Source organism: Ursus americanus, chromosome 11 (assembly GCF_024610735.1).
Source record: "Ursus americanus isolate L20-20 chromosome 11, mUrsAme1.1.p, whole genome shotgun sequence".
Lineage (NCBI taxonomy): Eukaryota > Metazoa > Chordata > Mammalia > Carnivora > Ursidae > Ursus > Ursus americanus.
Genome location: NC_142137.1, coordinates 48,316,081 through 48,342,953, shown reverse-complemented (window position 1 = coordinate 48,342,953; position 26,873 = coordinate 48,316,081). Strand labels below are relative to the sequence as shown.

General features: G+C 35.5%; 1 protein-coding gene and 1 pseudogene across 15 annotated transcripts in view; both read left to right on the top strand.

Annotated features, from left to right (window-relative positions):
• Positions 1-26,873, top strand: part of AHI1 (Abelson helper integration site 1) — a 210,066-nt gene that overhangs the window by 47,447 nt on the left and 135,746 nt on the right. For all 15 annotated transcript variants that reach the window (XR_015726128.1, XR_006782862.2, XR_006782861.2 and 12 more), the window contains 5 exons: positions 3,525-3,754; positions 5,808-5,914; positions 10,604-10,722; positions 13,346-13,476; positions 15,223-15,363. Coding sequence is in view for 12 of the 15 variants with exons in the window: in XM_087865511.1 (XP_087721637.1) it covers positions 3,525-3,754; positions 5,808-5,914; positions 10,604-10,722; positions 13,346-13,476; positions 15,223-15,363 (728 nt within the window). In the remaining 3 variants the exon portion in view is untranslated. The remainder of the gene's footprint in view (positions 1-3,524; positions 3,755-5,807; positions 5,915-10,603; positions 10,723-13,345; positions 13,477-15,222; positions 15,364-26,873) is intronic.
• LOC123803363 (small ribosomal subunit protein eS12 pseudogene) lies at positions 5,922-9,122 on the top strand (annotated as a pseudogene).

Sequence of the window (26,873 nt, the reverse complement as noted above, 5' to 3'; positions counted from 1 at the left end):
CCCAGACATGAACTTCCTGTATGTCCCTCTGGGTTCCCACCCAATATCTATAAATGTACCCATCTTTATCTCTGTCCGCTGCTCTTAACAAAGATGTATGGGTAAAGACACCTTTCCGGCCACTCTTTGACATGTGCTTTTAATCTCAGTCCTTCAATCTACTATTCTGTTTCCTACCTCTCTTTTCTCTTCAGTTTCTTCCTATTGATTTTGTCCTCTCATCTTAAAAATATGCTCAAATCTCCTTATCTTAAGAAATCTTGTCAGTTCTTCCTGCTTTCCAGGCTACCACATTATTTTTCTTCCTACAACATCAAGAACGTTCTATGCATGCCGCATGTTGTCTTTAGTTCAACCCCGTGAATCTGGCTTTCACTCCCATCCTGCTAGATCAACCTTCTTTAAGAGGCCAGCAGTCTCTTGCTGATTTTCAGATCCAGTGGCCGGTTTGGGTCCTTACCCTGTTTGCTTTCACATCAGTAATTAATTATTGACCAGTTTTAAAATATTTCAGTCAGTGATTTCATTAACAGCCTCCTCTGTTTGCTTTTTATGACTCTGGCCAGTTCTCGTTCTATCTCTCGTTCCTCTGCCTGTTCTCTATAGATGTTTATTCCCAGAATCCTCCAACTTGAGCATCTTCCCTGGTTTGCTGTGCTCGTCCTGGTTTCTCTCATCTTCCCCAGCTTTGACTCTCACTTCTACGGGCTGACTTCTAGCACCCACTTTTTTTCTGAGTTTCACTTTCTTTTATTCTGTCTGGACTGCCAGTGCACCTCAGATCCAAAACCAGACTTGCTTATATCACCAAACTGCTTTCCTGCTTTAGTCCTCTTGTGGATTTTTTAATGGTATCCACCCTGTCTCTGGAACAGGAACCCAGAAAAAGCACTCATTTCTTTTTTTCTTCCCACTGTTCCTTCCCATATCCAAGCAATACCACGGTCCCTCAGTTCGCCCCGCTAAATGCCTCACCATTCTGTCACACCCTTTCTAGCCTCACTGCCGTTACCTTCATTCAGGCCCTTGCTATCTCTCTGTTGCTTAAACTGGTGGTGCTAAACTTCCCCACTGTTCAGTCTCTTGTTCCTCCATCTTCCCACAACCGTCTTTTGTAATGCCCTGATTTTCAAGTCTTTGATTCCCACAGCCCTTTTGAAAATGTTCCAGCTCTTTAGCATGGCATAACAGGCATGTTTCTCGTTGACCCTCCATCCTTCTCCTGTGCACTTGCCATGTACCCGTGGCCTCACCCACACAATCTTTTAAAATGCTCTTAGCATCTTACCCTCTTTGGTATCTCCATGCCTCCTCTTCCTGTGCTTAAATGCCCTTTTCCTGGCCTTCCTGCCCACCTCAGTCACTCAGCAAACATTTAAGTGCCTTTTGTGAGCCACTGTAGGCTCATAGTCATCATTTAAAACCCAGCTCAGATTTAACCGTTCTTGAAGTCTCTTGGGTTTTTCCACACAGCATATAATATATTGTAGTAAAGCATACTTTTTTCTTTATGTAGCTTTGATACTGATTGAGGGCTCTTTACATCATAAAAATATTTATTGTGTAGGATTAACTGAGTGAAGAGAGAAACATTGTGGCTAGTACCAAAAAGAGTGAGGTTTTTGAAAGAGGTAAGGACTACTTAAAATGAAAAAACGAAAGTCAAAGGAAGAGAATTAGAGTTGCTCATGCTTCAAGTGGCAGAGCATGGGCTTCTGGCCGTATCTTCTCCTTCTGTCTTCTTGGCTAGTGTTAGTGGCTCCTGATTAACTGTTTCCCACTGGTTAGCTCTTTGCCGTGTAGGGTTAACCAAAATCATCTTTAGTTATCTTCAGTACAATCTGTGTTTTTCTCTAACCAACAGCTCCTCATATAGTCGGACTTTCCCCACATGTAATGGCTCCCAGTTAGGCTCATATGTCCCCATGTTGCCCCTCATCATACAGACTGTTGTAACTGCATGTTTTTTCTTTCCCAATTCTAATAATTTTTTGTGTGTGCTCATCTAGTCTTTACAAATTTGTATATTTCCTTGTTCTTTGTGATCAGCCTATTTTTTCCCCAAACTCATTAATACATTTTTTCGTTCTTGGACTCAACCATTGCTTGCTTGTCTAAAGCCATCATTGATACCAGTTAGGTCTTTACATAAAAGGCTTCATTTTTATTTTAAAATACTGTGTCTATTTTAATTGAGCTGTTTTTAAGATATGATTGCCTCATTTCTGCCTGTTATATAGTATTTCAAATAATATTGCTTAGATTTTTAAGCAAGCAACCAAAGTTTTTATCTTTTAAACAATCTTCTTTTAACAATCTTAATCACAAATTAGTGATTTTGTTCTTTCATTAAGTACTGTGTTTCATGTAGCATATTCATTGAAAGTGTTACTATGGTAAAAGTGTTTATGCAGTGACACACACGTGCTTTATTTTCACTTGAAAACATGTTCTTTCACTTCCTCCATTATTAGTTTGGATTCTTAGTAATTGAAGATCATATCCTGTATTTGAAGCAGCTGCTAAGAAAACTCATAGAATGTTATTCTTGAATGGCAACTGTATTTTTTTCTCTCATCAATAATTTTGAAAAGGACCTAATTTGCTTTAGTTCTTAGGTCGTAATTAAAAGAATGAACTATAAATCCCCATCCCTCTATTAAAAATTAATATATTTTTCTAATTCTAATAATTTAATCAAACTGTTTAAAATCCACTGTTCCATACTCATTTAGCACCTTTCTGTTGCTAGATTTTGCCTATTTTTACACACTGACTAGAAATGCAGAGTATCTAACGTAACAGTTTTAACCCTTAGGGTTTACTCTTTTGTCAAGACCGTAGCAATGACAGTAATAATTACTTTTTAAAAATTATCCATTATTTAGAGGAAGAGATAGTAAAAATGTTGAACATAAATCGAGTGTTTCAGATAGTCTGTTTTTTATCAAAATATCATAGTTATTTTAATCTTATTTTACTCAGGTATCATACAGTAATTTCAGTATGGCTTTTAAGACTTTGAGATCATGATCATTATCTAGGCTTGGAAATTACAAATACATAGTTAACAAATTATCTAGTTCTCTAAACCTCTACTAGTGAGCACTTTGCAAAAGCAATATACACAAATGGGGACTAATTAAAGCTCTCCCTATATTTTATTTTTTGTGTGTAATGTACTAAATGCACTGTTTTACCAACTATTCCATGTGTTTAATCAATGTCAAAAATAGGTTTTAAAAAAAATATCCAAATGCAATTTTTCATTTTACAGTATAGATTAAAATTAGAGATAAATTAGCCATTATGCTTGATAATAACTAAGAAATAGCTTTGTCAAAATGTAAAGAACCCTGTCCATCAAATATTTGATCACATTATTTTTGATTGTTATGAAATGCAGTTTACCATTGGTTATTGTCATTGCTTACTTAAGTTCCGTTGGCTGTGTTGGTTGTTAGAGAAAGTTTTAGAAACTTCTGCCTTTCAGAAGCAATATATAACTTTTTATCCTTTTCTAGGATATGGAAAAATGAAATAAATAATACCAGTACTTTCAGAGTTTTACCTCATCCTTCTTTTGTTTACACGGCCAAATTCCATCCTGCTGTAAAAGACCTGGTGGTTACAGGGTGCTATGATTCTGTGATACGGGTATGGAAGGTTGATATGAGAGAGGATCCTGCCATACTGATCCGACAGTTTGACACGCACAGGAGTTTCATCAACTCTCTCTGTTTTGATATTGAAGGTATGTCAGAATATATTCCAAATGAAAGCTAGTTGTATGAAGAATTTTTAAAAATAATTTTTATTCACTAAGATAATCTTTTCAAGCTTGAGAGGGATTTTGTGTATTGACAATTGTACGTTTTTGGATTTATGTGTATTTTGCAGATCATATGGTAGACCTGGGCACAGATTTAGCAGTGAGGGAATTTTGTTTGTAATTTTAGTCATTAAATTCTGGGGGCACCTGCGTGGCTCAGTCGGTTAAGTGTCCCAACTCTTGATTTCAGCTCAGGTTGTGATCTCAGGGTCATGAGATTGAGTCCCATGTTGGGCTCTGCACTCAGCATGGAGTCTGCTTGTCCCTCTCCCTCTGCTCTTCCCCCTGTACATGTTCTCTTTCTCAAATAAATTAATAAAATCTTTTAAAAAATCATTAAAGTCATTAAATTCTTAAATATTTAGATTCAACTAATCTTTGCTGTAACAACTAGTCATACACCAAACTTCATAAATATATTTCATTGGATGGTGATTATCCCCTCAGTAGGCTTCTTTTCTTTTTTTTCTCCAGTAGGTTTCTTTTAAGAGGCTTTTGAGTTAAAGGGTTAAAATGAGGAAGAAGAGGGAAATACCAAAAGAATATTAGGTAGATAGCAGGGAAACCTGTATTTACACTATGTACTGAGTACATTGTGCACTGAGCACCTCTGCATTCAGCTAACAGTTAATAGGTATGTATTTTATAGTTGTCTGAATGTATCTTGAGAAACATTCTATTGTTGGCAATACTTAGGATGTTTCCAGTTTTCTCCTACCATGAACATGATTTCTGTGAATAATATAGATACACACATACACATACATACATATGTGTATATACAAAACTTTGTTGCACTGTTTTATAATTATTTTCTTAACATAAATTCCCAGACCTGAGGTTGCTGAGTCGAACATTTCTGGAGTCCTTGCTATGTGCTGTAATGTTTTAAGTACTTTACATGTGTAAACTGATTTATTCCCCATAAACCCCTATGAGAATGGTATATAGTCATCTTTACATTATTTCAGATACTGATATGTAGACCATAGCTATAATTAGTATAGGATCCAGATCAAAATGACAATACTGCTAATTTATTCAGTGTAACTACAAGAATGTTAAGAAATTGGAACATATTTAGGAAGAGTCAACCAAGGATAGAAAGGTTTCTGCAAACTTTGTCATAGAAGTAGCTCAGATTATAAATAGATGAATTTCTTCAAATACTTGACTAAGATATCCGTATGTGAAACAAAAAGAAATCAGTCTGTGTTGCTCCAGTAGGTAGCGATGGGACTAAAGCTACCAAAGACAGATATTCTTTAAGAACATTCTAGTATACAGAGCCTTTAATCAGTTGAAGAGCTGCTTTGTAAAATATTAAGTACACAGTTTTACTGAACAACCATCTGTTCATGATGGTGTGGAAGATATTCCTGAGTGAGTATAAAGTTGAATTTGATGGCCTCTGAGGTCCCATTCAACTATAAGATGGTTTGACTCTAAGAATATATGTTAAACTGGAACACCTGTCATTTATCATTTTATTCATTCCATGATCGTTTACTGAGTTTCTACTGGTCTCAGGCATTTTGCTAACAGTATATATTAGAATATAGGTGTTTTTCCAGGAGTATAAAACAGATTACATAGGTTAATAAAGGTGAGCAATATAGATATATATTGGATAATTCAAATGATTTGTTTGGCTGTAGAATTTGAACCATATACAAATGCAATGAGATGCATCTTTCTTTGTGTATTCAATTTCATGTAAGTGACAAAAGGGAAATAAGTCATCAAAAGTAATTCAGAAGAATGAAGAATTCATTTAAAGATAATTAGGATTTGACTATGGTTATATTTGAGTGGGTTTTTTTTTTTTTTTTTACTTTTTTGTTTTCTTTTTACTAAAACACCATTTAATAGCCCTCTGATTCTTTGTTATACTGGGGTGTGTTTTCCCAATTTCATTCTGTTTCTACCTGTGTGTAGCATTCATAAGTGAGTAATTTTATTTTTTTTTAAATAGGTCATCACATGTATTCAGGGGATTGCACGGGAGTGATTGTTGTTTGGAATACCTATGTCAAAGTTAATGATGTGCAACATTCAGTGCGCCACTGGAGTGTAAATAAGGTATAAAATCATATTTGATACTTGGGATTTAATTTTAAAAATCAGAAAAAAATTGAACCACATGATTTTAGAAATAAGACATCAGGACATTCTTTCTCTCTTCTCAAAAAAATTAAGTTTATCTCAGTCCCTACAAAGTCAGTTATGTTTGATTAATTATCTAGTCTTCCTGATGGCTAATTGATGATATAACAACTTACTGAAATTTTTCATTTTGGCCAATCTTTACTTTCTTATCTTTGAACCTTAATTTGTGATATGGCATTCAGTGATCCATTGCTGGAATTATGCTAAAATGAGGCATATGTTATATTATCATCCATAAGTAATAACTTATATTTTCTGCTATTCATTTTTTTTTGACCCTATAACATCACTCTAAAAACAGTTTGCTCAATGTTTTGTTAACAGTATTGTCTTTCACAATTATGTAATCAAAAGTACGTAATTATGAGTCGGGTCTATCATTTACTCACAGTAATTGTTTTTATTTGAATTTTGCTAAGTAGGCAGAAACGAATGATCTTTCATTTTTGGAGTGGAGTGTTTTTAAGGTTGCTGGTATATTAAGCAGTTTTATTGGTGCATAGTCAATATTTTTAATTAAAAATACAAAATGAATTATTAAACCTGAGTTTTGTTTTATATAAGTTGATTAGTTTGTCTTTTTTTTTTTTTAAGATTTTATTTATTTATTCGACAGAGATAGAGACAGCCAGCGAGAGAAGGAACACAAGCAGGGGGAGTGGGAGAGGAAGAAGCAGGCTCATAGCGGAGGAGCCTGATGTGGGGCTCGATCCCATAACGTCGGGATCACGCCCTGAGCCGAAGGCAGACGCTTAACCACTGTGCCGCCCAGGCGCCCCTGATTAGTTTGTCTTATATGCTATACTTTTGTTCTTCAGTTTTTTGTTCTTCTATTATAACAGTTGTCCTCATTTGAAAAAAAGACACTCTAAGTGAAAAAGAATTTTTACAAACTTTAGTTAAATCTGTTCAATCTATCAGATCTATTTTAAAAACTGTTTATTCTATTTTTAGTCATTTTCATCTAGTCTATAGATTAATGATTGATGGCTTGGGATTCATGTGGTAGCCTAATTTCACACTCTTTGAAAAGAACTTTCTAATTATATACCTAAGGGACTGACAAGGCACAAAGGCACCTTTTCCAGTAATTTGAGTGTACAGTGCAGAGTCTACTGTGTTAAAAAATCATGTCTTTCTTTACCTCAATATAGTAACTAAAAGGCAAATTTATCTTCAAAATCTGCAGCCTGCTGGTTTCTCGAGACAGTCCGAAATAAAAAGTTAGAAAATGAGCTGGAACGTCTTTTAGTAGCTAACGCTCTAGGACAAACTGTAGACCGTGATTTCTTACCGGGCTCTCTTCGGGCAGCAGTGTGAGAAACGCTCAGTTACACTCATCTGTCCCTTAAGATGACGTGTCCGTGTGCTGTGCCACACACTCCTTGGCACAGGACGTGAGCTTCAAAACTAGGGCTTTTTTTCATTTGAGTATGACTATGATAAGGAAAAATATAGAGGAAGTCATTAACAGATACTGCAAAGGCTAGCACTGCTGGCACTTTTGCCAAATTCGTGCCTAACACTGAACGTGTTAGACAGTTTTGTGTTTTTCGATTTTGCACATTTGCGTCTGTGTGAGTGTTGCTCAGACCCCCCGCAGTGCATCCTCACCCCCAAACTGCTGTAGTTCAGTCACTGTATGCCCCATCTGTGCTGTCAGTGTTTGACTTTTTTCTGTAACCTTGAAAACGCAGCTGACAGCAGGCCGTCGTGTCAGCCGTAGCCCGGGCGTAGCTGCTGAGACTCGACTGAAGTGTAGTTTGTGCTCTACCTCTTCCGGTGCCAAACCACCTCCGAAGAGGAGACCCTCTCAGAGGAGGGGGCAAAACACACAAGCGGGTCCTCAGAGGAAGAGAAGGCTAATTCAGAATTCTGCCCGAAGGTTAAAGCAGTCTTTCTTCAGACTCCCTGGACTTCAGTCTCAGCAGTTTTCATTTGCAGGGGTTTTTTCTTTCTTTTTTCTAGTAATCCATACAAGAAGAACCTTTGGTAAGTTTTCCTACGTGAGGCTCATCCAGGCAGATTTTCCTTCAATATGTAGGTCTTTCTTGACAACATTAATCAGGTGTCTTCTATGGCTGCCTTAAATAACTATTAAAAAAAAAAAAAAAAAGTCCTGGAGGCTCAGGTGCCCTTAAGATTTGACTGCACCTGTAACTGACGGCCATGGCCGAGGAAGGCATTGCTGTTGGAGCTGTAATGGCCGTTAATTCTGCTTTACAAGAGGTGCTGAAGACCGCCCTCATCCACCATGGCCTAACACGTGGAATTCGCCAAGCTGTCGAAGCCTTAGACAAGTGCCAAGCCCATCTTTGTGTGCTTGATCCAGCTCTGGTGAGCCCATGTTTGTCAAGTTCACGGAGGCCCTTTGTGCTGAACACCAAATCAGCCTTATTAAGGTTGATGACAACAAGAAACTAGGGGAATGGGTGGGCCTCTGTAAGACTGACAGAGGGGGAAAACCCCCATCAAGTCACTAGTTGCAGTTGTGTGGTGGTTAAGGACTATGGCAAAGTCTCAGGCCAAGGATGTCATCGAGGAATGCTTCAAATACAAGTAATGATTCAAATGCAAGGAATGAACAAAGACTTGATTCTTGCTCCTCAAAAAAAAAAAAAAAAAATCCCTGAAATTACAATCTAAATAAATTGATCTCAGAATAAGATGCCAGTAACATACCTTCTTTAGGGCAAAGTGGAAATAAGTGCATGAAGAAATAATCTCAGACTGAAATAGAACTTGAAAGTTAATTCTATACTAACTTTTGAAGTCATAAAAATTAGAAGCTTTTTTTTTTATATTATAGTAAGCAAAAACAAAGTTAGAAGTTGTGTTTTAGGAAGTGCTTATTTGCGCATCACAATGCTGGATTTCGAGCTGTACTACAAAGCTGTGATCACAAAGACAGCATGGTACTGGCACAAAAACAGACACATAGACCAATGCAACAGAATAGAGAACCCAGAAATGGACCCTAGGCTCTCTGGGCAACTAATATTTGGTAAAGCAGGAAAAAACATCCGGTGGAAAAAAGACAGTCTCTTCAATAAATGGTGCTGGGAAAATTGGACAGCTACATGCAAAAGAATGAAACTTGACCACTCTCTCACACCATACACAAAGATAAACTTCAAATGGATGAAAGACCTCGATGTGAGACAGGAATCCATCAAAATTCTAGAGGAGAACATAGGCAGCAACCTCTATGACATCGGCCACAGCAACCTTTTTCATGACACATCCCCAAAGGCAAGAGAAACAAAAGATAAAATGAACTTATGGGACTTCATCAAGATAAAAAGCTCTGCACAGCCAAGGAAACAGTCAAAAAAACTAAGAGGAAGCCCACGGAATGGGAGAATATATTTGCAAATGACACTACAGATAAAGGACTGGTATCCAAGATCTACAAAGAACTTCTCAAACTCAATACACGAGAAACAAACAAATCAAAAAATGGGCAGAAGATATGAACAGATACTTTTCCAATGAAGACATACAAATGGCTAACAGACACATGAAAAAGTGTTCAAAATCATTAGCCATCAGGGAAATTCAAATCAAAACCACACTGAGATACCACCTTACACAAGTTAGAATGGCAAAAATTGACAAGGCAAGAAACAACAATTGCTGGAGAGGATGTGGAGAAAGGGGATCCCTCCTACATTGTTGGTGGGAATGCAAGTTGGTACAGCCACTGTGGAAAACAGTGTGGAGGTCCCTTAAAAAGTTAAAAATTGAGCTACCCTATGATCCAGCCATTGCACTACTGGGTATTTACCCCAAAGATACAGACGTAGTGAAGAGAAGGGCCATATGCACCCCAATGTTCATAGCAGCAATGTCCACAATACCTAAATCGTGGAAGGAGCCGAGATGCCCTTCAACAGATGACTGGATTAAGAAGTTGTGGTCCATATATACAATGGAATATTACTCAGCTATCAGAAAGAAAGAATTCTCAACATTTGCTGTAACATGGACGGCACTGGAGGAGATAATGCTAAGTGAAATAAGTCAAGCAGAGAAAGACAACTATCATATGATTTCTCTCATCTATGGAACATAAGAACTAGGAAGATCGGTAGGGGAAGAAAGGGATAAAGAAAGGGGGGGTAATCAGAAGGGGGAGTGAAACATAGACTATGGACTATGAGAAACAAACTGAGGGCATCAGAGGGGAGGGGGGTGGGGGAATGGGATAGACTGGTGATGGGTAGTAAGGAGGGCACGTATTGCATGGTGCACTGGGTGTTATACGCAACTAATGAATCATCGAGCTTTACATCGGAAACCGGGGGTATACTGTATGGTGACTAACAAAAAATCATTAATTAAAAAAAAAAGGAAGTGCTTATTTGCGAATACACTACAAAAATGCTGATTAAATGTGGCATTACATAACAATAAAAAATACCATGAGCTTTATTTTCAACCTATAACTGAAGTTACTGGGAATCCTTTTGCTAACCATTTTAAAGGATCATTTAAATTGCAATCAGAAATGACTTAAATTAATTTTCTGCTCTAAAAGGAGCTTCATATTAGACAAACTGTATGGTGATAATATTTTATAATCTTTTTTAATCATTTTAGGAAATTAAAGAGAGTGAGTTTAAGGGGATTCCCATAAGTTATTTGGAGGCTCATCCGAATGGAAAACGATTGTTAATCCATACCAAAGACAGTACTTTGAGAATTATGGATCTCCGAATGTAAGTATATTTCAGTATTGACAGGTTAAGCACTCATAGAATAAGAAATGAGTTAATTCATACTTATAAAATGCAGCTATGGTTCTCACGTAGACAGTTTTTCCCCTCAGAGGACATCTTACAGTGTCTAGAGGCATTTTTGAATGAGACCAGAGATACTGCTAGCCCCCCCCCCACAAGATATGCCTTAGAGTATCTTTTATCTCTATGATATTGGTATAGCATAGTATTCCCATATAATTCTGTAACAGAATGAGATGGCTTTTGATTAAGATAGCCTTGTTTTCCCTATTTTGTCTTATTTCTAAATAAGGAAAGGAAATTTCCTTAATGTAAAAAGCAGAAGCAGAGTTCTGGAAAAACCAGCATAGTCCTCTGGTGTGCTTTTGTTTTGGTGTTAAGCATACCAATAAAACAAATGAGAACTCTAGTTTTATTAGATTTCATTGTGTTTAGAAACGAAAACGTGATCTATAGTATTTTATTCTGCAGTTATCTTGCAGGGCTAACTGTTAAGGCCTTCAGTGTTTATGGGGAGCTGTTTAGGATACTGATATCAGTGCTATGGGAAAATGATTAGCAGAGTAGTTCATCAGGAGTTTATAATCTAGTTATGGTGCCTCCAAAATAACACAAAACATTTAATTAGGCTAAATTGTGAGATCTTCTAAGACTGGAATCTGCTTATTCTTCTTTTATACATAGTACCCATGTCATGCTTGAGAGATAACAAGTACTTGATATGTATTTTTTTAATGACTATAAATACTTAGTAAAGGATTATATCTTTCATGGCAAGAGGTAAAGGTAATGATGGCTATACTGTAGTCTTCTGTTACAGGCTCTATGGAGAGCCTGGCCTTTGAGCTCAATCTTAAAGGATGGATAGAATTTAGACAAGATAGAAGTTTGTCAGGAAGGTGGAAAACAAGAAAAGCCTGGAATAAAATTCAGAAGTAGGATAATAGAAGTTGTGTTCAGGGCGGGGTGAGTCTGTTGGAACATTAATTTCTTGACAAGGAGTGTTGAGAAAGAATTTCTTTTAGAAATAGAGATTAGTGCCAGGTTTTAAAAGGCCAGGCCTAAAGAATTTGGTTATTCGCTTTTTAAGTAGTGTATAGTATTCGGCTTAGAATACTGCTTGGGCTCTAGAGGCAGACTATTTAGAGTCAAATACTGCCTTTTCCATCCCTGACCAACAAATTAACCATTCTGTGCCTCTCTTTCCTCCTCACTCAAATGGGGGAAATAATATACCAAATTCATAAGGGTTTTGTGGGTAATAAGTTAGTTTACACATGTAAAGTACTTAAAACATTACACCATAGAGCAAGGACTCCAGAAATGTTTGAGCCAGTAGCCTCAGGTCTGGGAATTTATGTGAAAATAATTGTAAAACAGTGAAAAAATGTGTATATACAAGATTTGCTCATGGAAATCAGGTTCATGGTAAGAGAAAGCTAGAAATTCTACATCCTAGCTGTTGTCCTATAGTAGAAGATTTCTTAAGGTATGTTTAGACAATGATATATACCTACTGAAATGAATATATAATCTATATTTTCTGACACAGAGGGCCATTATTCATGATATATTGTTAAATGGGGGAAAAAAGCATATAATGGGACACTGCATGTAATGTCCTCTCTGTAAGCGAGGGATGATGATAATACTTACCTGGCATATAGTAAGCACTAAAATAATGTTAGCTAAGGTTAAACATCGCCTTCAGCTCAGGTCGTGACCCTGGGGTCCAGGAATCGAGCCCTGCATGGGGTTCCCTGGTCATCAGGGATCCTGCTTCTACCTCTCCCTCTGCTGCTCCCCCTGCTTGTGCTCGCTCTCTCTCAAATAAATAAAATCTTTAAAAAATAATAATAATGTTAGCCATTATTCACAAAGAAAAAGTCTAGAAAGTTATATACCATATTTAATAGATGATTTAATATTATCTTTGTCTAATATTCCTGCAAGGATCCAACTATTCATTGTGTGATTTTAAAAATCTATCACATGGGAAAAATATAAAAATCTTGTACATTTTTAAGTAGCCAACTCAAATGCTACTTCCATAAAGTAGGCCCTCTCTTCATATCTAGAAATAATCACTTTGGGGATGAGTGGGTGGCTCATTTGGTTAAGCATCTGTCCTCAGCTCAGGTCATGATCCCAAGGTCCTGGGGGGACCGTGGGGCTACCTGCTCAGCGGGGAGGCTGCTTCTCCCTCTCTGTCTGCTCCTCCCCCCCCCACTCATACTCTCTCTCTCCCTCTCTCTCTCTCTCAAATAAAATCTTAGAAAAAAGAAAGAAAAAGAAAAAAAAAGAATTACTTTTATCCAAATCTGCAAAGTACTCATTTTGTTCTCTTGTGACACTTTCTACATCCAGTTTCTGTTTTATATTGATGCATTCCTTCTCTCTCCTGCTATATTACAAACTCCCTGAGCTCTGGGACTCTCTCTTCTCTATTCTGCATCTACTGTAGAATGTCTCCCATGTAACAGATTCTCAAAAAATTGTTTGTTAAATGCAAATGAAGTATTTAAAAGAAAAAGCTTTTTTAACTGCCAATCTTTTCAATGGGTAAGATAGGTTACATTTGTGAAATCTTTTTTGTTTGTAGATTAGCAGCAAGGAAATTTGTAGGTGCAGCAAATTATCGGGAAAAGATTCATAGTACTTTGACACCATGCGGGACTTTTCTCTTTGCTGGAAGTGAGGATGGTATAGTATATGTTTGGAACCCAGAAACAGGTAAATATTTCACTGATATTAAAAAATGGGGGGGGTGTTTTAATTTTTGAAGAAGTGTGGGAACTACCATGGAATAATTTTCAAGAAAATTCTGATTTCAGGTTCTCAATTATGGTTTTCAAAATGGGAGAGCTGATAATGGGACTCAGTTACAGTCTAAATTTATATTAAATTCTCTGTCTTTATTGTTTTGATATCTTCATGGATTTAGAATTTCACATTATAATTCAAGGTTTATTCTTTCCTTGCCTATAATGAGATATTAGCAATCTTAAGAGAAGTATTTTTTATCGTGGTTGACATACGATTATATTAGTTTCAGGTGTACAACAAACATAATGATTCAACAATTATATACATTACAAAATGTGCACAATGGTAAGTGTAGTTACCTTCTGTCACCTACAAAGTTATTACAGTATTATAGACTATATTCCCTATGCTCTATTAAGAAAAGTACTTAGTTAGGATTGTAATGCAAAATACAGAATACTTATGACCTGAATTTGGAATGTAAGTGGGTATACAAATGGCTAAATATCTGTAATATATTTTTTATTAGAAATAAACATATTCCTGTCAAAGTTTTGGTGTCTGAAACTTAATAGCAATTTACCTGGTGCACCTGACTGGCTCAGTTGATAGAGCTTGAGACTTTTGATCCTTGGGGTCATATGTTCGAGCCCCACATTGGGTATAGAGATTACTTAAAAGTAAAATCCTTAAAAAAGATAAACAAAAGCAATTCACCTCAATTACTATAGTTCATGTTTTCCCAATACAATAAATCAGTACATTGGGAAGTTCATTTGTGCCTCATCTTTGTTTTTCAAAAGAAAAGCTAAAACCACATAAACATTTTTTAGCAATAAATTGAGAGAATTTTATAAAATTTTAAATATCTGTAATCAATAGTATTTGGTTCACTGTATTTATACTCTTAATTTTTTCCCCTAAGGTTTTATTTAAATTCCAGTTAGTTAACGTACAGTGTGATATTCGTTTCAGGTGTGGAAGTTAATGATTCATCCCCTTACATATACAACACCCAGTGCTCATCACAGCACATGCTTTCCTTAATTGCACATTCTCTCCATCTTTCCTTGAAGCGTTTCTGACTCGTCGGTTTGCTTAGGATTTTTTTTTTCCTTACAGTGTTTTGATACTTCAGCATCGGTTTGGAAGTGTCAAATCTCTTTTCTCCTTCAATAAACTGATCTTGGTTTTTTGCTTTCTGAGTTCCAATTTTCATAGGTTCCTTAGACCCTCTTTCAGCCATTAATAATCATATGTATCTTTAAAGCAGGTAGTAAGTGGGTATACAAATGTCTCTGGGAAAAAAATAGAAAAATGAATTCCCCACCAAACCTCCTTCAACAGTGTCGTCAGTTTTAGAGCCTGCAGTTCCTCCCAGAGTTCTCCCTGAGTTCTTTGTTATTAGTTGGCATTTGCTCAGCTGTCAGATCTCAAAGTCAGGTACTTCTCTCCTGCTAAGCTCTTTTTTTGTGTGTGCCTTGAAAACCTCATTGAAGAGGTTGGGGTGAGAGGTAGAAAGAGTAGGTCTAACAGAATGAAAAATAATTATTCAATATCAAAGTTACTCGACTATAAGTAATCAAGGTTTTCATGTAAATAACGCGAGCTTCGTTATTACTTACTATAACTATTTTTAGTGAGTTAAAGAATAATCGTCTAATGAGAGATATTTGAAATAGTACAAATTATTGCATGTCTTTTCTTATTTAGGAGAACAAGTAGCAATGTATTCTGACCTGCCATTGAAATCACCTATTCGAGACATTTCTTATCACCCACTTGAAAATATGGTTGCATTTTGTGCATTTGGGCAGAATGAGCCAGTTCTTCTGTATATTTATGATTTCCATGGTAAGTTCACTGCTGATAAGAAAAGAATATTTTAAGTAACCTTTACTTTTAGGCCGAACCAGGAATCATGAGCTTTGTGAAAACTATCAACCTTTGTATTAATAAAACTCTCTTGAATATATTTTAAGACACAGATTAAATAGATTATATTATTATTGTGTTATAACATTTTATTTTTCCATAAGCACTATATGGAGTTTAAATGTCAGCAAAGGTACACATAAATGATTGTGCCCTTTTCTTGGAATCACAGAAAGGTAATCATCACTTTCTTTCTAAATTTAAATAAATAAAATTCATCTAAAAATTATTTGAGAGTGTGTTAACTAAATTTAAAAGGTAAACAATATTTAGGCAGTAGGGATCTTTAATGTTTTCAATTGAATATTTAGTTTCTTATTCCATGTTTTTGTTTCTCACTAAAGCACATACTTGTAATAAGCTATAGTTTTAAGAATTTCTTAGCCTAAAAGGAAGGTAAAACATCAAATGTCAGTGAAAATAAGATCTGGAATTAGAAACTTAATGTCTTTTTCTACTCTAAAATTACGCTATTCTGTTTTTCTGTGAAAAAACAAGGAAATAAAGACTCTGGATACATTTTTCAGGAATAAGATGGTATTCTTAGAATTATTTGGATTTGTGCTGTTTTCATACATTTCTTTAATTTCTGTCCTGAAATTAGGATTTCATTTTTCTGCACTGTATGTACTCATGTTGCTGTCACTCCCAAAGTTGCAGTTCCATTTTCTTTATATATTAAATCTTGTTCAAAAATAAACAGTCATCATTAGTCTCTGATTTGTTTAGGATGTCATGTATCATCATTCAGTGTTTTTGCTAAGCTAGGATGGCTTACATACAATATCTTAAATGCATAAATATACAAATACATATATATATAGGTGACATTAACATGGGATTATTTGGCAGAGAGTCTTAAAGTTAAATGAAATGTGAGTGGTAACATTTATTGTGTTAATATAAATATTGGTTAGCTGTTCATTGGTTATTGGTTAATGGTTGTGATAAGTGCTAAATTATCAGACAGATAAATTCTAAACCTGAAATTGTTGATCATTATATGGATTTTATTATGCTCTTCCAGGCAAAATATATTAGAAAAATAAATATGTAAAATTGTTTCTCTAACACATATTCACACCTGGTGTCTAGTTCAAATACATGTCCTGAAACAGGCTGTTCTTTGTGTGCACTCTCACTCTCCACATGGAGGGGAGTCACACCTAGGTGCCCCATCCGCATCACTGGGTCTAGAGTAGCAGGCAGCACGTTATTTCCTCAGAACCTTTAGAGCTTTCACAACACTCGCTATTTAATTCCTAATGTGCTTTGTAAGCTTTTGAAATTTTCACTACAAAGGCAAGTGGAAGTTCCACTCTTTTTCTTTCTTTCTTCCGTATTTTTTTCTGTCATTGATGGAGGGTTTCCATCATTAGGTTAGCCCACTTGCATTTGCCAATTTGGTTTTTAGACAGTAGGCGTTTAGACCAAGAAGTCCATTCTAGAAACGTAAGCAGAAAGAGCAAAGCATTTTTAGGAGTTTAGAAGCAGAGGTTTTAGGTTCAGTTCTGTTTCTGTAGTGACCTTGTGCAAGCCTCTTGCCTTCCTAAAGCTCCATTTCCTCATCTGGTAAGTGGCACCCCGACTCTCCACACCTATGCTACCTCAGAGAGCCATTTGTGAGGATACAGTGAGATAGGGACTATGAAAGTACTTTGTAAATTGATAAGGAGTATAATAAAACAAGGAAATAGGTAAAATGGGTTGCTATCATGCGCATTTAACCCATATATACTTGATTTTATGGGAACTGAGGTTTTAATATGCTGATAAGCACCTCTGTATGAAAGGGAATTGAAAAAAAGTTTTTCCCCCTCTTTTATTCATTCTGTTGGCAGCCTTTTTTTTTTTTTTTTTTTTTTTTTTAGAGTGTGTACCTTTCTGGGTCAATTGCATTAGAAAATAAATGCATGAAGTTAAGGACATTATATCTATGCTGTATTAATATAGAAAAGGAAGGAATTCAAAGTGTTTCAAAAATAAAAATGTTCAAATAGTACACATGAAATTAAAATTATTTTGTATCATGATTTTAGGACACAATTTTCAGTATACTAACACCTTTATAAACAAAACTCAAAATGTTTCAACACATTTTCCTAACTCTTTGCTGCCTATTTTTAAAATGAGGAAGCTCAGGAAGAAGTTACATAATCCCAAGCAATCCAAGATTTAGCACAGTTCTTGTGAATGGTATATAGTCAGAAGAAAACAAAAAGTTGTTTTAGACTCTAAAGTATTTTACTCATTAAATGCAAACCATAATCATCAAGTCAATAGTATTTAGATTTTTCATTAAAACTTAACAGTATTTATTATTAATCTGTTATAGGTTTACCTTATATTTTATTTTTAATGCAGGGATATTTTGCGCAAACTTTCTTGTCTGAAAATAAAGTTTACGTGTATCTTTACATAAATGTTTTTAGTGGTATAAAATTTGAAAGATGTAGGATGGTTACATGATTTTTAAATAGTATTTATCAGAGCTCCTCATACATTTAGGTATTTTTCAAGGAAAATGGAGCAAACTCATTTTTTTGGTAAGTTAAATAAGCTGCGAATGAGACCACAATGGTAGCTAAATGTATCATCTATCTTTCAGTTCTAGCAAAATCTGTGAAGAGTCAGCAAGCGTCTTTCCCTGTTAAGCATATGTTCAGCTTGTGGTCTTTTGGGTCTTTCATTTTACTGACTTTTTGCTTTTTTTGGTAAGAAATACAATTTTTACTTTCAGAAGGCAGTTTTATTTGCCTGATGTTGAAAGGGTTAATCATCTAGTAATACAAAATTTAGTCACAGAGTACCACAAATAATGTACTTTTAGGATTCCCATAATAACAGAGTGCTAGTCAGAAGAAACGGCTTCTGCTGAATTAAATTTATGAAGCTAGACTTTAGCAGTTAATGTTCTGTTATTAATATTTGTCTCCATCTCTAGGATCCTATTGTACATGTAATGATAATTATAACTAATACTTTCAAAGCACTTTCTTTGTTCCTGGAACTGTTTTAAGCACTACGTATATTTACTTCATTTTTCATGATAATCTTAAGAGATAGGTCCTATAATTATCCTCATTTTACATGAGCCAGGGCTTGGATCCATACAGGCTGGACTTGGAGACTGTGCTCTTATTTGCTACACTAACCTGGCTTTTTAGGAAATTTCCTCAAGTACTAGCATCTGATTATCTAATAAGCAAACCTTTTTTTTTTCTATAATACCATTTATTTTATGCCTAATATGTGATTTCTTTGTATTATCTGTACTTTGAAGGCAGCAGAGATGGAGGCTTATTCATCTTTTTATTACCAGTACCTAGCCTGAATACTGACACACAATGAATATACATGTAGTATTTTAAGTAGGATCAAGAATTAGTTTGGGAAGTTCTCAGCATTATTTGATAATCCCAGGTGATGAGCCTAATTTTCCACTAGGTGGCAGTCTCTTCTCTGAATCAGTGTTAACCCTGGGGTACTTAGAGGATCTTAGGCGAGACAGATCTTTATTGAGCATCTGCTGTGTGTCAAGTTGAGCAGGGCTGTAAAATCCAGGAATCAGACTCAGATTACCAAACTCTTTTCCAGTCATTTGTGCTTCCCAAGTAGTTGATTACATCTCTAGAAAAATTTTAGTTATACTGAACAGCAGTCTCTACCATTGACACTAAATGTGATTTTATTTATAGAATTCATATTCATTAACAACCACCTACGTTGTTGTTGTTGATAGCTTTATTTTTCACACTGTAACGTACTTATCAGAGTTCAAGGTAATGGATACCTTAAGTCCCTATAAAATTTTTGTTCTGTAACTTGCTCATTGACCAGAATCCCATGGTGTTTACAATTCCTTATGTCTAACATAGTACCTGGTATATTACTGATGTGCAGTAAGTGTTTGAAATAAAAATTACAAATCCTATAGAATAGCCTTTCCCCCTTAAATTTTATAAAAATATGGAATGAAAGTCATGATCAGTGAGTAAATTGGGGGCTAATAATAATAGTGGTAGTAGTAGCTAACGTTTATCAAACATTTACTGTGTGTCCCCTAATCTTATGAGCATCTTACGTACGTTCTTCCTCACAGTCCTTTCAAAACCCCACAGGGTAGATGCTATTATTATCCTCGTTTTGCAGATGATGAAACTGAGGCACAGGGAGAATGAGGTAATTTACATAAGGTCACACATTTGGTAAATGTTAAAGTTTACCCAGCTGAGTCCAGAGCCCTTACTCTTAAAACACTAAGCTAGTTATTTAGTTTTTGCCTTTCCTATTTCATGAAGTAATTTAATTAAAAAGGTGGCCAGATATTCCTGTGATGAAGTGTATTGTTTGTTTTCAATTTTAATATGTAGGAGGAACCCTTAAGACTAAACGGAACTTTGATTATCTAGTATTATTAATAGTTCACTCTTTCACAAATGTTGGAGATAATTATAATGCGTTAAGCAGTTGTATTCCCAGTATAATCCAAAATATGAATTATCTTTATTATGTAGCATTCAGTTTTAATGTAACTAACTTTATAACATTTTTGCAACAAGATAATGTCTAGTTGAAATTAATTTAGTATGCATAGTTGTCTGTATAATAGTGTTCTTAAAGTACTAAAGATGAATGATTCAGAAACAAACTCAGTTACTACAATTCTCATACTTGGATAAGATTATTCAGTTACATGGATAACTGATTGTAGGTCATAGTTGAAGTATCTATTTTTAGCCTAGTGGGAAGAATTAAGAGATAGAAATGCCATATTTGAAGATGTGCTTAAACAACCTATTTCTTGGTCATATCCTGAAGTCTCCATTTTAATATTCTCCACATAATGGATACTTTGATTTGAAAGGCTGTGTCATTCCAGGATTCAGGACAAATGAAAAACTGGCTTTGAACATAAACCAGAGCTCTGAATTCCTCATCCAGGCATTTTTTTAAATGCTTATATTCGTGTTTTTTAAAGCGCACCAAGAAGGAAGAGTGGTACAGTGCAAAATAGCAGTGTGGTGGGAAAGGTGGAGTAAGAGTTAGCTCACTGGGGTTCTAGACAAAGTGCCATCACTTTCTGTTTGACCCTGGTCAAGTAACAGCATTTTTGCATCTGTTTTTTAACTTGCAAAATCAAAATACTTATCCTGTTTTATCTCAGTGTTTCATCGAATGCAGAAATGATACTATAAAGCATGGTATGGAGTAGGAATATATGAAGAGCTCGTGAACCAGGCTGCAGTAGAGAAATCCTAGCTGTTTTTTTAGCAATGCACATGTCACACATTGAGTTGAATAGCATGATGTGTGAAAAGTGATTGATAATGGAATAAGAAATCAGCAGGACAATAGTATGTACTTCCGGGATTTGGAGATAATTTATTATATTTTGGTGTTCACCTAACAGATTTGCTGAATGATGGTAGATGCTCTTGCTTTTGGTTGGCTTTGAGCCATGAGTTACACTTTCTTGTTAGAAAACTTTGGACAGTTTCATTAGTAACGCAAGTTCTCCTTTACATATTCAATATGCCAAGGAAATACAAAATAACTAACAGGCCCTGAATATACCCAGGCTGCTGGAGTCGAAGTGGTCCTCAATAGAATTTCTCTGGTCCATCCACACAGTATGTTAAGATTAGCTGAAGCAAGGAACAAGTCAGGCCCTGTAAAATACAATTAAAAAAAGAATAAGTTGTAAGCCCTTGAACATTTCTTGTCTTAGTCCATTCTGACGGCTATAACAAAATACCAGCACCTGCATGGCTTGGAAACAACAGAACTTTATTTCTCACAGTTCTGAATGCTGGGAAGTCCCGAGATCAAGGCATGGCAGATGCAGTGTCCAGTGAGAGCTCACTTTCTGGTTCATAGATGGCACCTTCTAGCTGGAACCTCATACGATAGCAGGAACAAGGGAACTCTCTGAGGCCTCTTTTAAAAGGGGATTAGTGCACTTCCCATTCCTAAGGGCTCTGCTCTCATGACCTCCCAAAGGCCCCACCTCCCAGTACCACCATTTTGGGTGTTAGGACTTGAACATGGGAATTTCAGGGGGACACAGACATTCAGACCACAGAAATTCCCTACACATAGCAAATGCTAGAGGAAGGCAAGGAGGTTGCTGCAGAAGTGCTGAATGCTGGGAACCTAGTGCAGTAGACCTACCAGCTTACAGTAATGCTATAATTAGAAATAGAATCATTTATAAGTAAAAGAATTAGGTATCCAGTAAAATGACTGTACCCATTAACAGAACTGTGTCTAATAATGGGTCTTGAACAAAGGGATTAAGTGTTGAACCAAAAGGAAATCTTACTGTGATATAGTATAAGAGAAAGAATATTTTGGTTTTTTTAGTTGTACTTTGTTATAAAGTCAATAACATAAGTAAACATAAGTTTTAATAATAATGTATTCACTTCAAATGCAAAGGGCTCTGGATTAAAATATCTTATTTCCTCTGTTCTTCCTCCTAGAAAGATAAAAATCTCCTGTGAAAACCACGTTATTTCTTATAATTGTTTAAGGCCAGAGCATACACAAAAGCACTGAACTTATTATAAATCAAAATTTGATTATCAGTTGTGAAAACATTTTACGAGTTTTTTTTTAATTATCTAAAATTGAGAATCCCCAGTTATAGCCAGTTGTAGGTAGATTTGGAAGTAATATGATGGGCATAACATTCCTTTAAGCAGATGTAGTTGCCACCTCTATGTTCTCAGGCCCTTGTGGATGCCTCTGCTACGCCAGTTAGCATAGAGCAGTAATTTCTTTTTGACCTCCAAAAGATTCAGACCCCAAGAGGGGGCCAGTGTCTTTGTATTCCTAGAGCCTGCTCTAATGTACTCCTCAAAAACTGGTGGATGGGTGGGTGAGACTGTTCAAATTTTGAGTTTTATCAGGTTAGGTTAGAATTTTAAATGTACAAAGTTAAATTAGCCAAAGATGAGAAAATGACTAAGTGAAGAAATACAGTTGTTTAATTGCAACATCATATTCCAATCATGGCCTATGTAAAAATGTTTTAGAAAGCTTTGAAATGTTAGAAGCATAAAGCATCAATTATGACCTATTTTACAGTGAAATATTCTATACTGTGTTACACAGATAGATGTATATAGACGTGGAGGGTTAGGGAGGGGAAGAATGCAAGAACTTGTAAGTAGCTTCTTTTTCTAGTATCTGAGAAACTAGGTCTTTGTGAATATTTCTGCAGATTTTTTTATGGCTGCCTTCACAGCACTAGGAGTGTTAAAGTAAGGTATTAATGTGACTCCTTGAAATCCAGTCAGATGGCTTTTCTATAGAAAATTCCCCTTAAACAACAGAAACAGGTATTCATAATTGTTTGAGGTTTGTTTCTGTTATCTGCATCCCTGTAGGCCATTTCAGTTCTTTCTGGAAGGCATCAGAGTACTGCAAAAAATAAACATTTAGGCAATGCATTTTGTTATTTTTTACCAGTTTAAAAAAAAAATCCTTTTTAAAAAAAATATAGTACATATTTAGCATAGTGGAACACTTAGAAAATACAGTTTGGCAAAAAGAACAAGATAAATATCAAAATCCTGCTATCCTGCGTAACTGTTGCTCGTATCTACGTTTATGTGCTTCTCTGCGTGCCCACTCAGAGCTTAATGTGAAATTGTGGTTGGCAATAGGTAACTAGCAAGCACAGAAAAACAGGGAGTCAGAAAATGCTATTAAATAGTCAAATCGAGCTTTACTTTCCATTTGTAACAACAAAAAACAATGAAGTAAGGCAAAGATCATGAAACATAATTTTCATCTGTTGATTGATTCATCCCTGGCTCATCTACTGTTAAGCTTTCCAATTTCCAATTCATAGAGCACTTTTCTTTCAGCTTCAGTTTTCTCTTGTTCTTTAAACAATTTTTGAATATTTGGGAGTAAATTGTCAGAGTGCTGTGAAAGGAAGTCCAAAATATGTACTGAAAAATAGCAGTCAGAGCCACGAAAATCTAAGCAGAGAAGCAGCTACACTTCCATCTGAGAACAGTAATCGGTATTGAAGAATGAACATCTATCTGTCTCTGGAAGGGTGGATTGTAAGCAGGTCTATTCCCTCAGTAGTGGTCCCTGGTACTTACATCATCAGGATCTGCAGGGAGAGAGTGCCCATTATTATTGAGCTGTGCTTTATTTAGAGTGTGTAAATGAAGTCGGGCATGAATACAGTGATCAAGGACCCAAAATTTTTTATATGTTCTATCTCAAATTCATGGCTAGTGCAACCAAGGTTGGTGACTAAAAAAAGTGATCATCGTTTTTTATATTCATTATATTGCTTTATAAACTATTTTGCCTCCAATTAGTAATATATTAGCAATATTCATGGCAATTATACTTCTGTATATAATTTTAGTGGCTGAATTCCCTTTCATTAAATGAATACACCATAATTTATTTAAGTGGTTGTTGTACAATTCCACTGTTACATATTTTTTCAGTACTTTAAGTAGTGCTTCAGTACACACCTGGCTACTCTTACTCAATTTGTTTCCTAGAAAAAGTATCTTGAAGTATCTGATCCATTGGGATCAGTTAAACAGGCAATAAAACAAAAAGAACCCATCACTTTCTAATTTTCCTTTTTTTTCCCCCTTATTCCTTCTTCTTGGTGAGGTTAAATATATTTTTTATAGGCCATATAGTTATTCTTTTGTGAATTTTCTGTAGTGGTCCTCTGCCCATCTTCTGTTAGATTATTTATTTTTAATTTGTTTTATGGGGACTCTTTGCATGTTAAGAATATTAACCCCCAGAGCACCTGGGTGGCTCAGTTGGTTAACTTTGGCTCAGGTCATGATGTCCAGGTCCTGGGTTGGATCCCACATTTGGCTCCTCACTCAGCAGGGAGTGCTTGTCCCTCTCCCTTTGCTCCTTCTTCCATTTGTGCATGCGGTCTCTCTCTCTCTGTCTCAAAGAAGTAAATAAAATCTTTAAAAAAAAAAAAGAATATTAACCCCTTTTATCACTAGCTTGTCATTTGCTTTTTTTCGTGTGAGCAGCTTTATTAAGGTATAATTGACATGCAATAAACTGCATATATTTAAAATGTGTGTCTTGATAAGTCTAGACATATTTAAACACTTGTGAGGCCATCATCTCAATGAAAATAACGAACATATCCATCATCTCTAAGTTACTTTATGCTCCTTTGAAGTCTCTCCCTACCTTGTCTTTCCCTCAGGCAATCACTATGAATTAATTTCCATTTTTTAGAATTGTATATAAGTGAGACCATTTATACCATGTACTCTTTTTTGTCTGGCTTCTGTCACTCATAATTACTTTGAGATTTATCTATATTTTAGATTTTATCAATAGTTCATCCTTTTTATTTCTGAGTATTGTTTCATTTTATGATTGATCACAGTTTGTTTTTCTGTCCATCTGTTGATAGGTTTTGGGGTTGTACCCAGCTTTTAGTTATTAGAAATAAGCTGCTAAGAATACTCATCTACAAGTCTTTGTATGAACACGTGCTTTCATGTCTCCTGAAGAAATTCTTAAGAGTAGAAGGGCTGTATCCAATTGCAGATGTCCATTTAACTTCTTAAGAAGCTGCCAAACTGTTTTTAAAACAGTTTTAAAACATTTACCCTTCCTACCAGCAGTGTGTGAGTGTGTCAGTATCATTGCCTTGCTAAATTTGAAGTGGTCAGTCTTTCTAATTTTAGCCCCTCTCATAGGTATGCAGTGCTATTTCACAGGGGTTTTAATTTGTTTATCTTTAGTGACTAATGATGTTGAGCCATCTTTTCATGTACATATTTGCCATCCATTTATCTTCTTCAGTGAAGTGTCTGTTCATATCTTTTGCCCATTTTTTAATTGGCTTGTTTGTTTTTGGACTATTGACTTTTAATTAAGAGTTAGGTTTTCTCTATACAAGTGATGCTCAATTAGATATATGATTTGCAAATATTTCCCCCAGTCTTTGTCTTGTCTTCTAATTGTCTTCTTAACAGTTTTCAAGAATAAATGTTTGAAATTTTGATGAAGTCCAAAATTACCAATTTTTTTCTTTTATGGATTTTTGGTTTTGTATCTACAAATCTTTGCCTAATCCAAGCTCACAAAAATATATTCCTGTGTGTTCTATGAAAGTCTCTTTATGGTTTTAGGTTTTACATTTAGATTCATTTTGAGTTATTTTTTGTACATGGTATAAGGTGTATATCAAAGTTCATTTGCTCACATATGAATATACAATTGTTCTAGCACTATTTGTTGAAAAGACTATCCTTTTTACATGGAATTCCCTTTATACCTTGTCTATACATGCTAGGCTCTTTTCTGTTCTCTTGATCTATTTGTTTATCTTTATGCCAATAATGAAGTGTCTTGATTACTGTAGCTTTACAGTAAGACTTGAAGTCAAGTTTTGTAAGTCCCCTTTGTTCTTTTTCAAAGTTGTTTTAACTCTTCTAGGTTCTTTGCATTTCTGTGTGGATTTTAGAATTTGACAATTTCTCCAAAGGTGAAGTGCTGGAATTTTGAGTGGGATTACACTGAATGTATAGGTCATTTGAGGAGAATTCGATATTTTAACAATATTGATTATCCCAACCCTGAACATAATATATCTCTTTATTTTAGGTGGTTCTTCAGTTTCTCTCAACAGTTTTGTAGTTTTCAGTATGTATGTCTTTCGCATCTTTCTTTTTTTTAAGAATTTTATATATTTTTGCCAGAGAGAGAGAAGGAGGGGGGGAGAAAACGAGCGGTCGGGGGAGGGGCAGAGAGAGAAGCAGGCTCCCTGATGAGCGGGGAGCTCAATGCGGGGCTCAATCCCAGGACCCTGGGGATCATGACCTGAGCTGAAGGCAGACGCCTAACCGACTGAGACACCCAGGCGCCCTCACATCTTTCATCAGTATTTCCCGAAGTATGAAGTATTTTTATAGCATTGTAGATGATATATATTTTAAATTTTCAATTTCTGACTTTTTGTTTGTTACTTGAATGTAGAAATACAGTTATTTCTGTATGCTGATCTTGTATCCTGGAACCTTGCCTAAAGTTGATTATTCGTTCTAATGGCTTATTGTTTAGATTCCATTCAGATTTTTTACACAAAGTGGGGCCAAGACCTGAGATTAAGCGAGTCTCTCCTTAAATTTTCTTCCTCGTGTACTTCACTTGCCTCACCATCATCTTAGCTCAGCATAGACAATTCTAGCTGTAAAGAAAGACACTTTTATTTCTTCCTTTATACATTCTGTCTGCTTTTTGGTAGTTTCAAGCAGGAGGGCAAATCTGGTCCTTTTTACTCTTATTTTGTCCAGAGATAGAAGAACTGTTTTACTAGTCATTTGCTTTTTAATTTTGATTATGATAGGTTTTTTTTATTTTAGTCAAGACTTTATAAATGTTTACGTAGCAAAATC